The sequence below is a fragment of the Cyrtonyx montezumae genome, unplaced genomic scaffold (assembly GCF_038088225.1).
Source record: "Cyrtonyx montezumae isolate F1298 unplaced genomic scaffold, pur_monq_1.0 scaffold_19, whole genome shotgun sequence".
In the NCBI taxonomy this organism is placed as follows: domain Eukaryota; kingdom Metazoa; phylum Chordata; class Aves; order Galliformes; family Odontophoridae; genus Cyrtonyx; species Cyrtonyx montezumae.
The window spans coordinates 3,771,926-3,794,415 of record NW_027071925.1 but is presented as its reverse complement, the minus strand read 5'-3'; the positions used below and the strand labels follow the sequence as shown (position 1 = coordinate 3,794,415).

General features: G+C 44.5%; 2 protein-coding genes across 3 annotated transcripts; one reads left to right on the top strand and one right to left on the bottom strand.

The window, feature by feature from the left end:
• Positions 1 to 115: 115 nt before the first annotated feature.
• ACOX1 (acyl-CoA oxidase 1) lies at positions 116 to 17,599 on the bottom strand. 2 transcript variants are annotated; one of them, XM_065735218.1, is made up of 14 exons: positions 17,444 to 17,599; positions 16,104 to 16,263; positions 11,492 to 11,652; positions 6,644 to 6,751; positions 6,041 to 6,160; positions 5,346 to 5,461; positions 4,964 to 5,133; positions 4,539 to 4,701; positions 3,613 to 3,803; positions 3,229 to 3,408; positions 2,552 to 2,657; positions 2,322 to 2,465; positions 1,703 to 1,909; positions 116 to 716 (listed from the first exon to the last, which is right to left on the bottom strand). In XM_065735218.1, the coding sequence occupies exons 1-14, from the start codon at positions 17,553 to 17,555 to the stop codon at positions 666 to 668; spliced, it is 1,989 nt and encodes a 662-aa protein (XP_065591290.1). In that variant the 5' UTR covers positions 17,556 to 17,599; the 3' UTR covers positions 116 to 665. The 2 variants fall into 2 exon arrangements, with proteins under 2 accessions (XP_065591290.1, XP_065591289.1); XM_065735217.1 differs by lacking the exon at positions 11,492 to 11,652 and adding an exon at positions 8,455 to 8,615.
• A 1,248-nt stretch (positions 17,600 to 18,847) lies between these two features.
• Positions 18,848 to 21,358, top strand: TEN1 (TEN1 subunit of CST complex). Its single transcript, XM_065735216.1, has 3 exons — positions 18,848 to 18,939; positions 19,053 to 19,210; positions 20,534 to 21,358. Exons 1-3 carry the CDS (start codon positions 18,854 to 18,856, stop codon positions 20,668 to 20,670), a joined length of 381 nt encoding a protein of 126 aa, XP_065591288.1. The 5' UTR covers positions 18,848 to 18,853; the 3' UTR covers positions 20,671 to 21,358.
• Positions 21,359 to 22,490: the final 1,132 nt, after the last annotated feature.

The following is a 22,490-nucleotide window of genomic DNA, read 5'->3' as shown; positions in this document are numbered from 1 at the left end:
AGTATAATGTGACAGCGTTGGCACGGGGGCAAAGGGAGTTCCTGCAGGGCAGCAAAAGAAGGATGCACTGGAAAACATGGAGATGCTTTCCAGAAAGAAGACAAGCAGAACAAGGATGCCTATTACCTCCCAGCTACATTAGGGAAGTAATGCTACAGGCAGAATTTCTACACACAAAACACCGTAGGAGGCTTTAGACAGCACAATCAATTGCCAAGACAAGGAGGGTTGGTGCTAACTTTGGGGGAAAAAAAGAAAAGCACCAGGACACTGATGCCTTTAGGGGTGGAGAAAACAGCTGCTCATTCCAAGCTGTTGCCTGAGGGCTGTTAAGTACTCAGTAGTAAAATTCTGCTACTCTTCCAGTTGACAGTAACTTCTCTACCTATCAGCTTCACAAAAGCAATCCTTTACGACTTCATAAAGCTTTTCCAGATTTTAAAAGGTTAATTCTACCATTATAATTGCACTTTAAAAACAGGCATCAATCCCTATGCACTCCCCAAACACTTCCTCCATTTATAAAAAGTGGAAATAAAGGCTATAATTATTCACTGTCCTATAGCTACCAGGATTTGAAAGGTTTGATTCAGGTGCCTGAAGAAAGGACACAAACATCCAGTTTTCAGGGCAAGAAAATTGTGCATTTTAAAAAACAGCAGGCTTCACAGCTTGGATTGCATTGGCTTCAGGTGTTTGTGGAAAGACTCGTGAACCTGTAAAGAAGGAAAGGGAGAGGTTACATCAGGCCTGCACTTCGAAACACTTTCTTCAAGATGTGAAAAGCTCATTCTGAATCAGAGGCATTTTCAGGACCATCACCTGAGTCCCCTATTTGCCCATCTGAATGGCAAATGATGAGATATAAGCTCAAAACAAGTGTTTCTCCACTACTTCGTTTGAAAGAAAGAACACAAGCTGTTCTATATCCATACAGAAAACTCTCCAGCATTTCTAATTGAAAGAAAACAGGCAGATATCTCCTAAGCAGACCGTAAGAAAGATTTTAAGTCTGTCTGACTTCAGAAGCACGAGAAAACTGAGCATGCTGTGGTGGGATTTAACTATAATTGCACAGTTTCTGGGAGTCTCTGTTAGAAGATAGCTTGTCCAAATCAAATAAAGTCATGAAGACCACTATGACAGGATTTATAGTTCTGTTTTGGCTGATGGAAGAGCGACACTGACTCTCCACGTTGAGTTTCTTTTATTAGCTCAGCTGCAGCTACAGCCTTAGCACCTGATGTTTTCAAAGCACTACAAGAGAGCAATTTCCTTCTACAGTCACTGCTGCTGCCTGAAGGCACTGGAAGATTTGCCAGAGAAGAGCTAAGCTTTCACAGCTACAGTCACTAAACAAAATTAAGAGCAACTGATAACTGTCTTTAAATTCAATTACGTTATCCATTAGGATCTCCAGGCAGAGTATAATTCCTACACACAACTGAGGAACTCAGAAGTGTCCTACAGGACTCCATGAGAGGTACATGTGGGAGTGTAGCCACAACAAAGTAGCTAAAAGCAGAGGATCAGAAGCAGGTAACTCGTTTTGGTCTGCTATCACTAGTGATTTCAGCACCTCCCCACTCCCATCCCTTCCATCCATTATGTGCTGAGATCAATAACTAGATCAAAATTAACCCACTCTAAATTGAGTTATTTCTTTGGATACATGACCTAAGAGTAAATAAGGTTTCTTTACCTCTGTTTTGTTCAGTGGGGATTTCTTTGCCCACTCAAACATGTTCTCGTAGACGTTGCCATCATACCGGCCAAGCACAGATCCAAGATGAATGTCATGGAAGTCAAAGGAGTCTACCAGTGCTACTGCATTGGGGCGAATTACTGCCAGCAGTTCCTTCACACGTTGGTTCACCTGAGTAATCTGAGCACCTGTCAAAATACCCGCCTTGGAAAAAAAAACAAACCAACCAACCAAACCAGATTATCAGATCAGTATGCGAGTCACAAGAGCTTTCCCCCCTTCTAACACAAGTCAGCCTTCCCCCACCCAAAAATCCAGTGGTTCTTCAGATGCAGGACTCCCCCCACCCAACTGCTCACTGATCTAACTGGCAATCTGTCATAGGGTACAAGCATGAGAAGATGCCTAGCACAGTTACCATTATTTATCATCCAACTCTACTTCTGGTTGAAAACAGGGGAAACCCAGCCAGAGCCTTCCATCAGAACTGCACCGTTCACTGAAGTGAACGGTCAAAACTTGAGACCTAAACATTTGTGCAGCTCTGCATCTGAAGCATCCTTGTGATCAAGAACTCTGGCTCTAGAGACTTGGAGTGCTGGAGAAAGACACCAACCTGCAAAAAATCCCCAGCATTCTTACTGATCCCATACAGCGCATACAAGAGACACAGCTCAGTCAAGACAGCACAGACAGCTGCATCACTGATCTCAGGCAGCTTTGCTGTGAAAAGCTTCACTATTACATAGTGACAGTGTGCCTACAAGAGACAACAGGAAGGTGAGTTAGGATCATGAAGAAATGAGTAGTCCTACCATACCCCTCTTCCTCATATACATCACGGACCTCAGATGCTCGCACAAGGTCGACAGAAGTTTTGTTCCAGGCATCCTCTTTGCTCTTTCTGTGGTTCAATTCAGTTTGCAAATTCTTTGCTGCAGCTTCCACAAGCCTGTTTTAGGAAAAGAAGAACAACAGGCCATACAGCAACACCACTTTAACAAGATGACATACACTGAATTCATATGAATTTAATCTAATGTGTAAGAACCCAAAGGTCATGCTTAGAACCAAACTACGTTGGCTGGAGCAAGCAGTTTCTAAAGCACCTGTCATCAGTGCAGTTAGAACACAGCTATAGAGGGTTAAAAAGACATTTGACAACAAAATGCTGCTGCTTGAATACCTACTCACACGCAGGTATCTGTTCTCTCACCCTTCCTTCACAATAGGCTTTAGTATCAGGATTGTTTTTCTCCAGACAGATCAGTAAGCAGTTTAAACAACGTTGGTATTTTTATGCTTGAATATACTTCATATTTAAATAAGGATATTTCAGATAACCAGGCTGGCATGTAGCCTCTTGTAACCTCCAAGCACTTACACCCGTCCCAGTCTAGTAAAGTGACACACAAAGCAAAGCTTCACAAACCATACCTTGAGAATGTCACGTTACCAAGGAAGCACAACAGCACCATCTGCCAACACACCCAGTTCTGTTCGGGCCATCAGCATGAACTCACCGGGCAGCACGTGCTTTGTAGGCCTCCACCAGGCTGACGGGGTCATTGATGCGCACGGTGTCGGCCCTCCCAGCCACATGCTGTGGCTGAACACGTTGCCTGGGGAGATCGTTCAGGTAGGACACCATGCCAGCAACAGGCTGACCAGAAGTCACCTGGTTGTAACTTTTGACAAGGAACCTGAGAATAAAGACAGCAAACAGCGACTCTTAGTTGTCTGAATACAGACAAGTTGTTTTACCTTGAGTCAGCCCAGCAAAGAACGGCTGGAGGCAAATTTATTTGTCAAAAAGAGAGTTTGCTTTCATAGCATTGTGTTCAGCACTTCAGGTGCAAATATCCTAATGCCAAGGTCAGAAGGTCACTGCATGGAAGCTACCATACCTAGCTGTCTGCAGCATCATGACTGTGTTTTCTCCTTCATACGTGCAGGACGGGGTGAATGTGACATAGATGTCAGGAATGCCACTGCAACGAGAGTACCCATGGCCACCACATGCCATTCGACATTCCTCAATGCCAGCATTAGCAGTCCAGGAAGTGAATGCCTTCAGCCCAGCTGTCAGTGCATGGAGCTGATGGACGGAAGGACAGCAAGTTAGTTATTTTAATACTCCGTTCTCAGCTGGCACATGTACCTACTAAACACTGCAGCTCCCAGAAGGAAAGTAAAACATCACCCTCTCACTGTCCCACAGTCTGTTTTGTTTTGTAAGGACTCTTTCCTGAGCTGAACTACATATATGAAAGCCTCCACACAGGTAAAGACTTCTTTTGAGCATCCCATCCTCTCTACATCATGTGTAGAGACAGAAAACTGTTCTCAATTGCCTTTTGCCACATAAGCTTCTCAAACAGAAGCCCAAGCTGAAAACTAACATTTTACAACCTTAATACCTTTGATCAACACATCAGTTCTACTTTGCTTATTTAGAAGAACAATCGAGATGCTACAGCACAGGGCTAAGCCCAGTCTCAGCTTCACTTTGGAGTCATATGCTGTCACTCCTGAAAAGTGAATTCTTATATATGGTATTTATATAATATATTTACATAATATATATACACATAAAAATATACACATTAGCTTTCTTTGCATTGTTCTATTTTTTTTTGTGAAGCATTGCTAAACAAATAGTGCAGACAAAGTAGTACAAGTCACATGCACATACTAGGCCTGAGTTCACTGGATCTCAAGTACAAGACATCTCAACAGTGAAAATCAAAAAGGCTTGATGCCTTTCCTCCTGTGCTGTAAGCAGCTCTCACATAAAATCAGAAAACCCTCTGATTTCCAAAGAATACAGTACCTCTGGCAGCTCACTCAAATCTCCTTCGTGGATGTCTCCACTAATGCGATGATAGGTGTCTTTTATGTAGGCTCCCACAAAATGAAAAGCATATGCTGTTGCCAGAAGAGGAAAGAGTTTGTATTGTTGGGTCTGGTAATCCAAAATCTGGGGTTCTGGTGCCCTAGAGCAAAACAGTGATGGGTTAGCATGCTAATGGCCAGTAAATTGCTGCTTAAGTCCTATTCAACTCCAACAGCAAAAGCTGCATCCATCTCACATCAGGGTATCCTAGACCCTGTAACAAAAGTCTCTGGGAGGGGCAGTCCAGTAGAAAAGATTACTCACTCTGTTAAAACTATCAAATGTCAACCACAGTCCCTCTCCCCTCCAGTACTGAATTTTCTGTCAGCATTCAAACTGCTTTTTTATTTCACTGCACTTACCCAGGCTTTAGCTCAGACTGATGCCTCACTGCACTGTAGCGGATGGCAATGGTACAAGCCCGGGACAGGGAGCGAGCTGAATCTCCTACGATCAGAGATCGGATGAACACCATGGTCCCATAGGTGAGCTTATCACTGAGTGGTTTCACATAAGTGCCATCTGGTTCAACCTACCCAAAAAAAAATAAATACAGCCTGTTGATTTTTAAAGTTTCTTCCCTTTTACACATTCACATCTCAAGCTCTAAACTCACGTAGTACTTACAAGCAACCCACCTAAACGAAGAGTTAATAACACACAGTGTTTAAGGCACTATTGAGCTACACAGCAGCATTTGAAGTGTCACCTCCTCGTGGCATTTGCTGAAATGCACTGCTTTACCTGAGCGTATTTCATCAGCATGTTTTCCCGAGGAATCCTGAAGTTGTCCATTTTCAAGTAGCCATTATCCATTTCATCATAACCAAATTTGGGCCCAATGTCACCCACTGTAATACCTGCCACAGACAAAGCCATTTTCATTGTGAAACAGGAACACCCCACAGGAGGTCTGAGCCACCCTTCAAGACAAGCACTGTGGTGTTTTCTAGAAAGCCCTGATGCTGCAAGGATTAACAGCTAACTAGGAGCTTAATCTCTTCTTTTATGAAAAGACAACAATAAGAAGAGCATCAAAACACAGGGCATTCATAGTTTTTATGCATTCCTACCATATAGCAACTGGAGAAGTTATCTCTAAAGATAACTCATCTCAACCCTAGCTACTACTTTCCTTTTTTCAGAAAGCAGAAGCACGTGCTGCCTCACAGAATGCCTGGCTGGCAAACGTGGGGACAGAATCAAATGCCAAACAAACTCTCACAATGAAAACATGACATGGAAGTTCATGGCAGGTCAGTCACAAGTAAGACTCCTGAAGTTTTAAGTCCTGTGGTCTACAATCTACCACTCACTGAAAACAGCTAGTGAAATAAACTGTGTTCATTAACAAGACACATGCAGCTGTACATAGCCAACGAGATACAGAAATGCAGTTTTCCCATGAGCACTAAATCCTTAAAGCAATTTTTTTTTACCTGGCAAAGGTTCGTGTGTGCCCAGCTGTCGTATAGGAACGATGAAGGCATGCAGCCCCTTGCACTGGCCCTGAGTGTAGAGCTGAGCCAGGACAATGGCATGGTTCGAGGTCTTGCCAACTACAGAAGTAAAGGCAACACACAAAAAGTCTTATTTCCTTTCAAGCAGAGATGCAAAATTAACATTTTTCACGTTAGAAGAATAGATTAATGACATTGATTAACATCCAAATTCTGCAACTCAACAAACAAGGTTGCCTGTGTCAATGGAAGCTGCAATTATTATTCTTTAGGCTGCAACACTGAGACCTTGGCAAACCCAGCAGTAAAGTCAAGGGAAGCTCTAAGTACTCAGCCTCAGATGCTTCAATAAAGACTTGATACAGCAGAGAAAAACACACCAAATCTACACAGAGTGAATGATTCAGAGCAATAATCCAGAGCACAGAGATTATCAGAAGTTTATGTAAGCTCTGATAAGTCTGTTAGTAGTGCAAAGGGCAACTCCTTGGACCAAGCTCCAGCCATCACTCTGTAGATATAACACGTCATCACCTCGTTAAGTTCCCCACATGACCTTAAGATTTATACAGATACACTTACGTCCACCTGGCCACCACTTAATGGAGGTCACAGTGGGGCTGTTGAGGATGAACTCCTGGGTAGAGGGGTCATAAGTAGCTGTTGTTTCTAGACCCCGAAGATGAGTTCCTGAAAACAAGCAAACACATTGTTTTGGCAGAAAGTCAGTCACAAAACAGATAAGGACTGAACTGAACAATGGAAAGCTAAACTCCAGTAGCAATGGACAAATTTTAACTTCGCTTTTAGGCTTTCTAAAGGATTAAATATTAAGTAATTGAAGAATAAATTAGATTCAGACCATATGCTGGGATCTGAAGCCAAGTCTCTGAAAACACATTACTGTTTCAGTGGTCTAAGATTGGTTTCCAAGCACCTCCAATCTGACACCTTCTTCCTATTACACATCAGAGGCCCTTTGTCAATAACAAGGTCCACATCACTACATTACCTGGCTTTCTCTAAAACTGCAGACTGAGTGCAAAACAAACCAATACACTTTTCAGCCACAAGATGAAATAAATAGTACCCATGATCTCAAGCCCGCATCTTCCTCACCTGGTGGAGCAATTTCTCCCAAATGACATCATTCATAGTTTCAAGACAACAAGTAATGGCGTGTATATGCTATGCTACTGATGCAGTTAGATAAAGAGACTGCAAAATAACAACAACTCCATGTACAGCCTGCCTTCTGCTTTCAACACTTTACTCCACAACTCACCCAAACCTGCCTCAGCGACAGCAGTCTCTGCATCAGTGAAAAATCACTGTGACTACATTTTAACCCGGACAAGCTGCAAAACTCATGATGATCTGGACTGACAAAGCATGACAGAGCCAGTGACTTTACACAAGAGTTTCAGCAAGAAAAACAACATCACCTCGATGCATCTGTATGCTTCCAAATCACAGAGCTTAATGGAAGACTTCCACAGGCAGCTTAACACTTACTTTGCTGGTAAAGAGTCTTCAAACCTCACTAGATGGAAGAGATCCTCCACAGATTTGCAGCTGTATTTTGCTTCATAAAGTCTCTACACCGCCCTTCAGCACAAAGGTGAACTCTGCTCATTTTTAGAGAGTAATTCTTATCTATGACTTTCAGGTGTCAAAACTAAAGTTTTGCTTTAAAACTTGGATTAAAAGTATTGCAATCGCAATACTGCTGGAGTTGTCACAATCCATTTTCAAAGCTTGAAAGCAAAGGAATAGCAATAAAGAACAAAATCTACTTAATATAGATGCACAAAAAGATTTCATGGTCCAATTAAAAAGAACATCTGAGAATAAGCTAAAAAAAACCAGGGACCCCACAAAACATGAGCACTGGAACCAAGTCATCCACATGTTCTCTGATCCAAGGTCAGTCCCAAGGTGACAAACAGCTCTTACTCTTTTGGCATCTTGCTCAGTGTCTGAAAGCTTTGTTCCTTTGGTCTTCACACTGACTGTTAATTAGGGCAAAGCAGAAATCACACTGGAAAGAATGGTAAGTGTAGAAATGCACAATGTCATCGAACTGACATCACCACAGTCACACCACAGCACAAAGTGCTCTAATAAATCATCTCTATTGGTTTGAATGGCACGAGAGGAGCCCGCAGTGTGTTTTACTTGCAACTACAAACTCTCCCATCACAGGGGATAAAAGATCAAGCAGTGTGTGGTATCATGGACTACTAAAATTTTCACAAGCAGTCCACTTCTCCCTACAGCCACAACCACACGTGTACAGACCGTGGGATCAATGCACACAATTCTTCCCACGCAGGGGAATCCTCTGTACACAAAGCCAGTCTTAAAAATAACATTTATGGAATGTACTGTACCATGGCCCATCTCAGTCTGGGCATAAGTGCCAATGATCTCCAGGTTCCAGGCAGGCATGAAGAAGCGATCCTGCTGCTCTGGGGTTGCCTGGGTGAGAAGGGTGGGGAGGAACATGCCCAGATGAAGATCCAGAGGTTCAGGCCGTCCACGATGAACAAAGCTGTGAAAAGGTGCCATGGGATGGGAGCGTGAAGGTAGTGTTATGGGAGGGAAGCAAGCAAGTAGATTCGTGGTGGAGATGGAGGAAAAGACAAAAAGAAAAAAACAGTGTAAATCAGAATTCAGCAAGTGTATTTCAGAAAGCCAGAGCACTGTCCTTTCCTCAGATCTGAACAATACAAAACATGCTTACTCTGAAATAAGCATGATGTGATTCATCTATTTCTCATCTTATATAAAATGCATTTGTAGTATTAAGCACCAAAATATGTGAACACAAATGATAAAATTATTAATCCAAACCAAAAAAGGAAGCCCAGATCCCCAGCATGGCTTGGAAAGCAGGGCACACTAAGTTAAAACTGTCAGTCTGTTGATGATGTGGTCAGATTGGATGCAGTGAATCTCTATCTGAAGGAGCCACAGTTTTTTCATGGTTTGAAGGCACAGTGTCCAAAGTCCCAGTTCACCCAGTTGGATGAGCCAGGTTTTTACTGGGATAGTCCTTAAAAAAGAACTCTTAACAGTCTGTACTAATTCCTTTTAGTAGAGACTACATACACATAGTGCATACTGTTAGCCTCCTAAAATCCCAGCTATGATCTCAACTCTTGCAGTTTTTAAAAAGACAGTGCTCTGCGTGTGCAAGTCAAGGTTGTGAACATAATTTGGCAAGGAAGCCAACGTTTTCCAACTTGGAAATCAGCAGTAAAACATCTCCCCATGTAAACATGGGTTGCTAGAACTGTTCTTCCTCCAAGTTGCATCAAACATCACTGTTAGGTGGCTACATGGCCCACTAAGTCTTGGGATATTAATAATAAATAAAATTAAGAGCTCCAAAAAATCTTTAAGTATTATTTGCTCTGAGTACCTCGAGCACTCTTGTTGTAGATTGGAGGGGACAAGAAGGAAACCATTTGTCTGGAGATTATCTCATTTACATTTACTCATGAAAAGTCTCTCAAAATTCAGCTGTTTTAGAAATTATTTTCTAACTTACAAATATAAAGGAAATAACCTAATAGCATTAGTCCCTAATGAGCAAGGCTGACAATGCTGCGTGCTGGAGAATGCAAACCAGTAAAACAGTTGGGCTGTAGGTGCAGGATCAGTACTTCTCTACTCACATCATCTCTAAACATACATGAATATGAAGTCATTACGTCCCCAGAGCCTTTTAACAACTGTAGCAGAGTTTATCTGTAGGTACTCGAAAATATCAAACACAATAAGCTCAGTATCAATGCTTTATAAGCTTTTTGACTGAACACAACTGAGGACTAATGGTTACTTTAATCTGGAACACCAGATGTTAAGTGAGTGTAGTGCTGGTGAGAGGAACACAGCTGCCAGTCAAAAGCTCATTCACACCCTTATTTACTAACAATAGCTATAAGCCAGGTAAAAACAATACAGTGCTTTAATTGCTCCTTTTTGTTTCCCTTTCAGCTCTGTGCTTTGTGTTTTTGGTTTATTTTGTTTTAAATAATTATTCACTATGAAATAAGTTAAAACCAACACAGGCTACCAAGAAGGTACACTCTAGGTTAGAAATACCCATCCAGGCTGGGATTTGATTCACTAATCCAGAGGCTTGTCTCCCCACCACCGGCTCCAAAACATCAAGTTTAAATTAAGAAGAGCTTAGTGACAATTACTGCAGAAGCTTTGCTGATGAAAATAGATATTCAACATTCACAGCAAGAATGCCAAACAGTTGTATTTTCATTATTCAGTATGGAAAGTATTCACTTTACCATACTACCACCACGTTAGTTCAATCAAGTGTCAAAACAGAAATCGTACCACCAAACGTGCAAACTGCAAGCAAATCAAACCATCACCAGTCAAGAGAGTGCAATGATCTGATGTGAAACAGCAAGTAAACCAAATCACTTCAGTGTAGATGTGCGTCTGAATTTAGAAAGGTTGTGTGGAAAAGCAAATGAAGTCAGAGGGCTTTTTGTTTTCCTGCCATCCTTTTCACTCAGCCTCCCGTGGGGAGTTAGGCTTTGTACTCCTCTCTGGAGCAGAACAGGGGAAAGGATTTTCTGCGCTGCCTCTTCTGCAAAGATTTCCACTCACATGAGTGGCTGTAACCCAACAAGCAGATCATCCAACTTCAGCAGCTGTCCAGACTTGTATATATCATGCTTTCCAGGTTCAGATGCCAGCATAAGAAACAACACTGGTTTGTTAAGCTATTCCTGCTGGCATTTCACGTCCATAATTCCACATTCTGGCCTGAAACATATTCTGATCCTTCGAACAGTCCTCCATTTGAAGAAGCAAAGGCAGTCTTTCTCAATAGTAGGAATAAGATGTTACTCTTCTTTGGCACCAAAATCTTCTCATGAAGCTATACAGCTGCAGTGGGGTAGCATCAGGAAGAAGAGTGCTTGGGGCAAAGCATACTTTAAAGACACGAAATGCAAATGCAATCCTCATCACGTTACACTGCACCTGCAGTTGATGGCTGACTTGTTTATGCAGGCTGATCACGCATGAAGAACTCTGCAATGCACGTGCCTCCAACTCGGGCAAAAAAGCCACAGTACTGCTGGCTGATATGTTCCAACTAGTTCAACTGAAATGCAGCCTCCCAGGACTTAGTACAACCTCCTCACCTTAAAACAAAGGCAAACAGCTACGAAGTAAGTGATCAGCTAAGAGGTGCTTTCTGGAAAAGACCAAAATGAACCCTGTGATTGTTTGTGATGAGAAATGAAACAGCTGTCCTGCTACCAGGCAGAAAACAATGCTTAACCAATCTATTCCGCCTTTCCCCTTTTAGATTTACCTAGGGAGCATTGTAAATTTACAAACTGGAGTTACCAAAAAGAGGTTACCCATTGATCCCTGAAGGGAACTAACCATGTCCCATTTCGGTTTGGGCGTAGGTGCCAATTATCTTGACTCCACGGACCAGAGGCATCCATTTCTCCTTCTGAGCATCGGTCGTTTGGGTCTCTATGGTTTTATGAAACATGCTGAAGTGCAGACCGAGAGGTTCAATGAAATTGCCCAAGCATGTTCTACAGGAGAGAAATAGAGGGATCTGGATCTCAGTCTCACCAAAAACACGATCCTGAACGGCTTTTCTCCAACTGCAGCATCAGGTAGATTACATTTGCTATTTCCACTTTCCTTTATTCCATGACCAGCCCTCAAACACAGAGGCATGAGAAGCAATGCTAACAGGAAACAAATGTTAATTTCAGGCATTTTATTCACCCTATCATTTCTGCTGTTGTTGTGTAACTAAAAAGTACTACTCTACAAAGACGCATTGGGAACTTAAAATTGAGGACAGGAAAACCAAACTTTTTTCTCCCCCATCCCTCTGACTTGGTAGTAAACCCCCCACAACTGCCAGTGGTCTAGAAGTAGGCCATTATTTGTATTTCAATCCGCAGAAGCACTGTGCACTGAAAAGGAAAAAGGCTTCTTAGGTAACTAGGTGAGTTTCTGAAGAGCTCTGTATTATCTGTATCTGCCTCTATCAGCTGTGAGATCATGACCTCACCTTCAATTAAAATTCCTGCTACAAGCTGATGCTGGGAGGAATGCACAGGAAATCAGACATTTCAGATGTGCTTCATCAAAACAAATGATGTTATGATTTGTAGCCACAATGGCAGGCAAGTTACATTTCCAAATAAAACAAACTCCATGACAAAACTGCTATGAATCTCCTCTGTGTAAAAGCTATGGAGTAAATGACTGCACCTTCCCTTCACCATTCTGCACAGCTTGAACAGTTTTTCCATCTTCCATCCACTGTACCTGAATGCTTACTCCATCCAGACTCAAAGGTGGGAGAAAACAATTGCATGCTCCCCATGGATACCTGCACACAAGATCTCTTCAACCTGATTAAGGTACCTGTGAGGGAAATGCATCCTTCCATCGCTGGGTATTAACACCTGCCCAGGAAGCACATATAAGAGTTTGCCTCCACCAGATCTGCACTGAGTAGCAGATACCACGTATACAGTTTTTCAAATGACAGCAATATTTGTGGCTGGTATTTTACAACATGCCTGGAATGACTGCCTGGGAGGAGAGAATAAGTTACTGACAAGTCAAGAATCAATGAAAACCGTGCAAATTAGCCTTAAGGTGAGAAAGAGGACAAAGCTTTACCAGCACCACTGAGCTGCATGTTCAACAGAACAATTATAAAGGGAAGATACCAAATGAGCCAGGAGCAAAACTACTGTCAAGTAATCTATCACTGGCTATTGAAGCACTGACTGTGTTCTCACGTGGTGTGAACGTAAGTACAGCATCTAGAGTTCTTAGGATCACTGCAGACACTTTTCCTACCAGAAAATATTGTTGCCTACAGCAGGAGTATCTATTTACAAAGTAGAAGTTAATAAGTTCATCAAGGGCTTACACATGGTGCAAGAACAAGGAGAAAGAATACTTCTCAGCACAATTCTCAGTGAGTTTTTCTTTTGCTGCAGGATCTGAATAGCAATAGCAGCACTGTTCCTCACCACCTACAATGCACTTACCAACTGTCCATTCTTTAGGCCTAGAAGGATGAGCCTACAGGGAAAAAACACAAGCTGACTTCGAAATACACAGTTTCAGCACAGCCTGGGAAGGAGTTCTTTGCACATTTTCAGAAGCCAATGAAAGAACTTGTGCAAAGGTGCAGCACGTGCTCTGCGGTCACAGAATCAGGTCACACACAGCTTCTTTGAAGGCAATGATCCAGAAAAATCTTTGATTTTTGAGTTGACACCAGCAACTTCCATTGCTTATCAGTACATTAATCACAATTGCCAGATGCCTTGTGCTTATCTAACACCTTCTCAGACTGAAGAAGGGCATTTTGCAAGCTGATACCTAAAAACATCCTGGCGTCAGGAAGTCGTGCTATTTCTTTGACCAAACCTGCACAACTTTAACAGCTTCTAACATTAACAAAGCTGAAAGCAGAACTCAAAGCTAACTAACCTACAGCAGAAACTTTTCACTTCACTAGTCCAGACTGAAATAGGATTTATTTAAAGTGCCTTTTAATAGTCAAAATGACAAGAGGGTTATCCTGTTTTCTGTGAGGCACAGGACAAACTGTGGCTACAAAAGGACAGATTCAGTCTGAACTTTTTTACTGCTTTCCCTCTCAGTTTCTATGTTCCCACTTAGCACTCACCACTGTCTATACAGCTTGTTCTCTAAAGGCTGAATTGTGCAACTACTCAAGTACTTTGCTACATCAATATGAACTTGGATAGCTACATCTAGCACCAGCAATTTGATCAGTGAGCAAAGGTCTTCCTGCTGGTCTGAAGTCAGATTTGCCACATCAGTGAGTCAATAAGCAGACTGCAGTTCCAAACCCACGTACAGGAGGATGTGGAGTAACACCCTCCTTTGGCAACGTAGGTCTTCCCAAATTTTGCAGCAACAAATTCCACCCACACAGTAAAAGGGATTTGACAGATTAGTCTGATGGCATATCTACCTACAGAGTGTACAACACAAGCCAAGTATGCTTTCCTGTAACTCCAAAGCTAAATTAACAATTGCACAGACATTTTCAGCACGCAGAATGGGGGTGCAGAGTAAGATACTTACTTAGAGCAAAACACACAGGCAAAGTTTTATAACTTTTGCAGTTCCTCACATAATTCTTGAGGAAGAGCTTGGCAAGACCTTCTCAGTGGGCAAGGAGGGCAGGTATATCTGACCCATGCTGACCATGCTTCAGAGTTAACCACTAAAGTTATTCCCACAAGGGAAGTGAATATTCACAAAGAGCTTGTGAATATATAAATCATCTCTTGACTTGTGGCTCTCGGATCTGTTCTGTGCCAGTTTCTCCCAACTGCTTTTCCCCTCTTCACTTCACCCCATTTTCCTCAGCCAAGGTTATTTAGAACTGAAGGTGAATTAGGCTGCACCACATTGCTCTCTGCAGAGCTGTGTAGCATTATGGATATCAGAACAAGAGCTCATTTTTCATGTTGATGTACATTTTGCTGCAGTTACACTGTAAAATAAACCTCAATTATTCCAAATTTCTCCAAAATGCTCACTAACAGACACTGCCTATGCAAGTAGATCTGTCCCTGCCATCTCTGGGGACAATCACAAGGTGAGAGAGATTACTGCAAAACATCTTAAACCTCCCTGTGTATGAATCTGACTGCCAATTGCAATACATTCAACCTCATAACCGAATCAAGCCCTTCAATCTATTTCATACACTTCATTAAAGGCATGTTGCAACACCAGAACCATTCCTGTTTAGAAAATTGGATACATCCAAACCATTTCTCCACATAAGCTTTTAAGGAAGTCACTGAAATCTGATTACCTAAAAAAATATATATATATCTATAATTACCTAAAATTTCTCCTTAAAAATAATCAAAACTTCCTTATTACCTCCTGTAGGAAAACTCTTGTCTGCTGGAAAATCAATCATTAACTTTCACCATCTGTAACTTAATACAGCCACTGAAGCTCCTTGCTATCTTTGTTCACTGATACCAGTTTTCAGAATAAAGCCCCACAAAACCTTTCATGACTGAGGTCAGCGTAGGTCGACATTTTTGAAACTAAAACCACAGCAGAGGACGTGCCCTCAGTTAGTAATCCCAACATTCACATCCTGAGGCCAACAACAGCTTTTCTACAAATCCAGCCATGAGGGTCTGTGATCCTACTGCTATGGTATTCAACGTACACTGGCTATGCAATGTTCCAGGGAATACATCAATACATCCATGGCTCTATATGTGGACTTCTACAGCTATGCAATCTCTCTGTTAAGCAGTTTATTTGATTATAACAGAAACAGTTTAATAGAGTTAAGGGCAGAACCACGTCAAAGTCAGGAACCAAGTTCCCTGCAAGCTGGAAGCAACAAAACTCGGATGTAAAGAGTTTTCCTTTTATCAACTTTACCCAAGGCTAATATTATCAGATAAACAAAAGCCAGATACAATAAAGAGCCTTTAGGTCAAAGGGAACCACTACAGCACCAGGAGCTCAAAGAGAGACAGGACAGAAAAGGCACAATAAACAAGAACTTGCAAGCTGTCTTGGAACATTTTCAAGTATGTCTGTAATGCAACTTTACTAGGGCTAAGTGCACAGCAAGGTAAACAGCTTTAACAGACTTCCTCAGAAGCTCCAGCCCCACCACATCCATTCAGAACTGAAATATTTCAGTGTATCCCTGTTGCATTTTGGCAATTGAGGCTGCAAGCTCCATTTTTAAAAATGAGTGTAATTTTTAGTGATGTATCTCTAGCCAAAAGTCTTGGAAAACTCAATATTTGAGTCAAAAGGAATTCAGCTGAAATTAATACAAGTCAGACTTCCAACAGGCTTTAGTGCAGGTCTATTCTATTAGAATTCTATTTGTAATCTATTTCTATTACAGAAAACTGAAGTGTAGCTCTAATGTATGGGATCTCGTCATCATCAGGGACTCAAAGCACATTCTGCAGCTAAGTACCTTTTAAACCAGTAGATTTCTTCCGGGTCTGCAATTCCATATTCTCTTAACTTCATCACCATCAGAGAGCTCTTCCTGATGGCTTGCTCATAGCGTTGGCTGCGGGAGAGGAAGTTCAAATCCTCGTGCTGGAAGTCAGGGTCATTAATCACTAAGGCCTCTGGGGACAGACAGATGAGGAAAACAAACTCAGTTTTCACAGTCTTCGATAAACTGTGCATGAAATGGTTCAGCCTTTCACTTGTTGCACCTCGGGCTGCTGCCAACAAGATACTTAAAACCCTGAACTAAAAGTTCATGAAAACAGAAAGAAGTCACAAAGCATTCAGAGCATTTTGGGCAGCAGGACAATTAGAGTGGAGTGCTCCCATTCTCCCCATTAGCCATATTTATTAATTCACTGGTGTAAGATCTGCAGGCCACCCTCCTGTGGCCCTGTCACTGCAGGACCATTGCCTCACACACACTGAATGAGGGCATTGCTCTTGTTCCCTCTGTGCTGACTGGGCACAGAGGCACCCAGGGGCTACAGACTTCTTGCTGTCCCCTTTGGCACAGAAGTTGTGCAACCGCAGCCTGTGACAGTCCCACCCCAAGTAGGGGCTGGGAAAAATAATAGGAGCATTTCAGGAGTGTCACATATCATGAGAATGAGGGGACAGGAGCAGGTTACAGCATGCTGTTAGGTAACAGCTCAGGGGAGACCTCACTGTGGCCTCCAGTAACTGAAGGGAGAGTATAAACAGGAGGAGGAACAACTGTTTACATGGGTCGATAGTGATAGGACAGGAGGGAAATGGTTTTAAACTAAGACAGGGCAGACTGAGGTTGGATGTGAGGAGGAAGTTTTTCACTCAGAGGGCGGTGATGCACTGGAACAGGCTGCCCAGAGAGACTGTGGATGCCCTATCCCAGGAGGGGCTCAAAGCCAGGCTGGGTGTGGCTCTGGGCAGCCCTAGTGGTTGGTGACCCCGCCCACGGCAGAGGGGTTGAAACGACGATCTTTGAGGTCCTTCCAACCCAGGCCGTTCTGTGAGTACACGAACAGTGTAGGACAAGGGGAGAGGGGCCAACGCATCCTGTGGGAAGCATCCTATCACCCGTGGGAAGGGGAATTCAGAGCGAACCGTGTCGCGTCACCAGGCCCACCCAAATCCTGGGCATGGAAAGGACGGCCCTCCAGACAGCCCGAGCCCTTCCCTACGAGCCCCACTCGCCCCCTCCTCCTCTCAGAGCCTCTCGCCTCGGCCTCCCCTCCCCAAACCCTCGTTCCCTTCCCAGCCTCCTCCCCCTCACAGAGCCGGGCCGGACCCCTCTCCCGGCAGCCGGGCCGCCCTCACCGATCTCCTTTCGGCGCCGGGTGCGCTCGGCTCCTCCATCCAGGACGTGCGTGAGCAGCTCGGGCTGGAAGGTGGCGGCGGCGCGCTCCCTCCGCAGATCCGCGTTCATCATCGCGGCGAATGCACTCGACCCCGTCCGGCCCCGACCTCCGCCGCCCGCCGGCCCTGCGCGACGCCCCGCCCCCGTGACGTCACCGCCTGCGACGTGACCACGCCCCCTCGCAGGGAGGGGCGGGGCGGGAGCGGCCGCGTGGTGAGTGTGCAGCATGTGCGTGTGTCGTGTATCGCATTGCATTGTATTGCATTGCATTGCGTTGCGTTGCATGCTGCCATGCGTGCTTCAAATCGTGCGTGCAGGGTGCGGCTGGGAGCGCTCTGTGCGTGTGCTGCTGCTCGGGGCGCGTTCGGCTGCGTAAAACGTGTGCAGCTGCAGCTGGGTGTGCAGTGTGTAGGTGTTGAGTGTGCAAACAGCGTGTTGCATCCGGGGGTGTGCATGCGTTAAATCATGCTTTGAATAGGCGTTCTAAGTGCTGTGATGGGCCGGGCGTGCATCGCATCGTGCCCTACATGTGCATGCAGTGTGCATCTTAGGGGTGCATTAAACCACGCATGCAGTTGTGCAGCTGCGTGTGCAATGCACGTGCGTTCAGTGTGCACACAGCGTGGTGCAGCAGAGGGTGGGTGTGCATTAAGTCGATCTGTAAATGCATATTGCATGGTGCATCTCGGCTGGGCTTGCATGATATCACAGCATTCTGCACCCATGGCTGTGCTAAATGCACACAGTGTGCTGCATCTGGGATTTGGCATCCTTGTGAAAACTGAGTGTGCATAGAGCTCTTGGTGTTTGAGGCTAAGCTTGCATTAAATGGTGCACTAAATCTGTATACAGTGTGCTGGCTGGGCATTAAGCTGCACGTGGGGTTAAGCATGCATTCAGTTGTGCATTAAGTAGCACACTGAGTGCATATAACATGCTGCATATGCAGCTAGGCATAGCTGCAGTAGGTGTGCATGCAATATGCTGCAGTTGATGACATGCATGCATAAAGCAATGCATTAAATAGGTCCATGGCATGCCAAACCTTACAAAGAAAACAGAAGAGAACATCATGCCAAAAGGAACCACTGCAAAACACAGCCACCTGCCTGGCTGCAGAACTAAAGCATGCTGAGGCTGCTTTGCATCTCTGCAGCTGCTTGTGCCAGCCACTGTGTGCCAGAGATGATGCTCAGGGCTTGGTGCGTGCACACAGAGCTCAGCAGGGAACCTAACGAGCTCCAGCAGCCCTTTGCATGGGGGACTTGAGCCCAGGAGGAGTTTTGAGACGCTGTTACCTGGTTCTGGTTCAGGAACTGGGTGGCAGGAGCTCAAATCTGCTATTGCAGAGCCAGTGTTGGTTGCGTGAGATGCTGCCAAGCGCTGGGGTGTACTACTTCCCATGGGAGATCAACAGCTCCATCCCAGAGGGGGAAGCACTGAGGACATTTGGCAGGTGAGGAGGGTATCGGGGGTTACTTGCAGGCCAGGCTGGTCCCTTTCTGGCCCTCTGTGCCCAGGCTTTGTTTGCAGTCTCAGTTGTGCACCTCCCAAATCCATCTCTCCCAGGCTAAGCTGCTATGATCTGTCCCGGTCCGAAGCCATTCTCAGCACTCAGCACGGCTCAGCCCAGCACCATGTCCACATCAACACTGTGCTGGTGGAACCATTTGAAGCCCAGCTGGGATCTCTGTACGTGGTCCTGGGAGAGGTTGAACACAGGGAAGGTAAACGCTGTCGCCATTTGGATGTACAAGCTACTGAGTAAAGGAAGGTTGTCTTTAACTAGCAATGCTGTTGCACAGTCTCCATTTCTGTCCAGTGTGTTCAGGCACTTGGTGTGGGGAGCCTAATAAACCTCTGCAGCCCTGGAATTTGTTTTGCTACCCCCTGCTCCAGCATCCATCTCCATACCATGGCTATTTATCAAATGAGCCTCCCAGCAAAGGGCTGGAAAATGCACCGCACTGCTTGAGTGCCCTCTGCTCGAGGAACCAGTGCCCTTATCTTGATGAAAACCTGGTGCTCTGGCCCAGATTTCTTTAGAAGTCAGAGGTGCCTGAGCAGCAGCACAGCTTATGAAACCAACAGTCAATTGCCTTTGCTTCAAGTGTGGCTGACTGCAGCAACACCTTGTTGGGAGCTGGCTGGGTTGGTCTTTGCCATCCTTGAAAGGCTTTAATTACACCCTGCCCTCAGAGATGGGGTGTGAGGAACGTGGGCAGGCTTTGTCACGCAGGGCACCCTATTGTCACTCTGTTGTCATCCTGTTGGCCATCCCTGGGGTGCCCTGAGTATTACTTCATATGCATAGTGCAGCTTTGCATGGGATCCCACTTGGGCTGTGGGGTTGTGAAGCAAATCCCAAATATCATCCTGGCCACACCTGATAACAAACACTCACATTTGTGCCCTTTAAACTCTCAGTGACGTGTGAAAAGCCACACTGCACGGTGGCATCTGGTGAGTCACCTGCTAAGCCTCTGCTGCAAAGCTCCTTTAGCATGTTATTTTGGTTGTCAGTGCCACTGCAAGCTGACCCCGTTCTGTAGGCGTGGAAGGGCAGGAGGCTGAGAGGCTGGCTGTGTCCCCAAGGCTTGGCCCCTTGTGTAGCAACTGAGTCCACTGACAAACTGTTTTAGGCAGCATTGAGCCTCCTTTATGCCCTGCTTTGTTGTCCCCTCTTCTTCCCTGCAGAGGTTGGCTTAAACCCTGCCCTGATACTTTTCAGATAAGTAAAGCCAAAGCTGCTCAGTGCAGTCATGAGGTGGATGGGTGCTGTGTAGTACTGGCACTGAGGTATCCTGGGCTCTGCTTTCACCAAGCAAAGGGAGCTCAGTGCCAGCCACTGGCATCTGGGAGCTGACAAGGCAGAGGGAAGGAAGTGGATCATGAATTAACCTGCTGCACATGGAGGCATGCAGCCTGCAAGGTCTCAGGCTGTGGTCATTTCACCACCTGGAAGCATACACTGCCAGAAGGGACCTCTGTGTGTCACAGAGCTTCTACTTCTCTTTCCCTTCCTACAGAAGCTTCCTTTATATTCCTAGGTGAGAGTCCTGTGATAAAAGCCCGAATACTGACCTGTGTGGAAGGGATGAATGTGCCCTTGCTGGAACAGGCCATCCATGAGCAGAGGAAGTACTTCCAGGAGAGGCAGGAGCGGAGGGAATCCGGCACATCGTGATGGCAGCTCTGACCCCGTGCTGGTCCCCACCACAGCCATCTGGCAGCTGCCATCTGTAGGAAACATTTGGAAATTGTATTTAGAAGGTGGGTATGAAACACTGCTGCTCTTTGCCATGGCAAAGAGAAGTCACTAAACAGGGAAGTATGCAAAGACTGAACCAGTATGTAAACATGGAACTGACAGTTTGTGCCAAGTGTCACGATGGGAAATGACTCTGGGAAGCAAGTTTGTTGTTCAAGAGAGTGGTTAAGGAAAGAGAGTGCGTGAGTTACAGCAGTCTTTTTGTAATGCAGGGCTTGGAGAGGACAGAATAAGGCAAAGTCTGTGAATCTGGAGTTAAACATCTGTGCACATCCACGTATGCTGCCAACGTGCAGCAAATGGGAGGTAAAGGGCAGTAGTGCAAAGTTTGTTAGCTCTGCGTGGCTGTGAGTCCACGAGTGCACATGTTGGGTTGTGGTGATTCAGCTGCCATACAGAAGTATTCCTGGAAAGATACTCAGGTCTGGACTGAACAACAAAGGAACAAGAAGAACAAAGAGCCAATATTTCACTAGAACTGCCTCTTCGAGGGTTCAGGAGCCTGTATCCAAGGTGCAAGGTTGACTTTAGCTCTAAATTAAATATTTGCACTGCCCTGAGAACCATCACTTGACTTTTCTTCCTTGAAACAACTAAGTTTAGGAGACCTTATTTTCGGTTATTTTTGGTTATTTTCGGAAGAATGTAAATGTTTTGATTGATATTTTCTTAAATAAAAAAAAAGAGAATGTGATTTGTCTTTTATTGATTAAAATCCTCTTTCTTACTGAGACACATGCATTGGGCTCTGCAGAAGCACTGAGGATGATGTAAGAAGATTTAGCAAACTGCAGTTTTCCTTCTCCTCCTAAGGACTGGGTGTGTAGGGAAATGCTTGGCTTTGATAAAGTTGCAAGAAGAGGTGAAATTACATCAGAGCCACCCTGGCTTAAGAACATGGTGCCAGGCCCAGCAGGATTAAACTGTCACTAAAAAGAGAAAAATAGCTAATGTGAGATGAGAATAAAATATTAGTGCATGAGAGACTTTTTGTGCAACAGGAATTAAGGGACCTGGGGTGAGATGTGTCTGTGGTTCTCTAGCTCAGCCACCTGCAGCTTTTTCTGTTTCTTTTGCTCAGATTCTCTGCTGAAATGTTCAGAAAACATGGACTGAAGCCATACAGTGAACAGAAACAGAGCAAAATGGCAACGGATATTGCCAAAGGCTTGATTTTGGGATCCCAAGATTGCTCAGTAATTACAGTACTTGTGGTAATCTTTAATCATAGTTGAGGCTTGTGTTTTTAAGCCCCATCTCTGCACACACAGGATGTTCAGCTCAAGTCCAAAACCATTATCTCAAGAGGCAAGATTTTGTCCTGGTTTTCTAAGAGTCAACAGTTAGCATGTCATGATGTGTTTCTATTTACACCTCATCTGTTTATTCTCCTGCCTTTCCCCCTGGGCTTAAATTTTATCCCAGTGGCCAGGTTTACCAGATAATCGGGAACATCCAAGATACCACGTTCCTGAAAGTGCTACAGGAAGGGGGAAAGAAAGAACAAATTTGGTAATGCTTCCAGATGGAGATGCAAACTCAAACTCCACTTTCCCAGCCCAACAGGAGCTTGCCTTGGGCACCCAAATCCAGTTTTCCAGAGTCCCAGCTCTGCCAGCTACTTGGATTATTCTGTATCAGCAACATCGGGATACATTATAAAACAATTTGAGCTGGTGGCTCAGGGATGTCAAAGAACAGTCCTGTTTAGGTCACACAGAGGTGCCACGGATGCC

Bases quoted from the DNA above. Each gene is read 5' to 3' on its own strand.
- TEN1 (XM_065735216.1), top strand. From the start codon at position 18,854: ATGCTGCCAAGCGCTGGGGTGTACTACTTCCCATGGGAGATCAACAGC. The intron at 18,940-19,052 runs GTGAGGAGGGTA...CATCTCTCCCAG, and splicing joins GCACTGAGGACATTTGGCAG to GCTAAGCTGCTATGATCTGT. The intron at 19,211-20,533 runs GTAAACGCTGTC...TTATATTCCTAG, and splicing joins AGAGGTTGAACACAGGGAAG to GTGAGAGTCCTGTGATAAAA.
- ACOX1 (XM_065735218.1), bottom strand. From the start codon at position 17,555: ATGATGAACGCGGATCTGCGGAGGGAGCGCGCCGCCGCCACCTTCCAG. The intron at 6,161-6,643 runs GTAAGTGTATCT...TTACTTCTGTAG, and splicing joins TAAGTGGTGGCCAGGTGGAC to TTGGCAAGACCTCGAACCAT. The intron at 717-1,702 runs GTAAAGAAACCT...CCTTCTTTACAG, and splicing joins CCCCACTGAACAAAACAGAG to GTTCACGAGTCTTTCCACAA.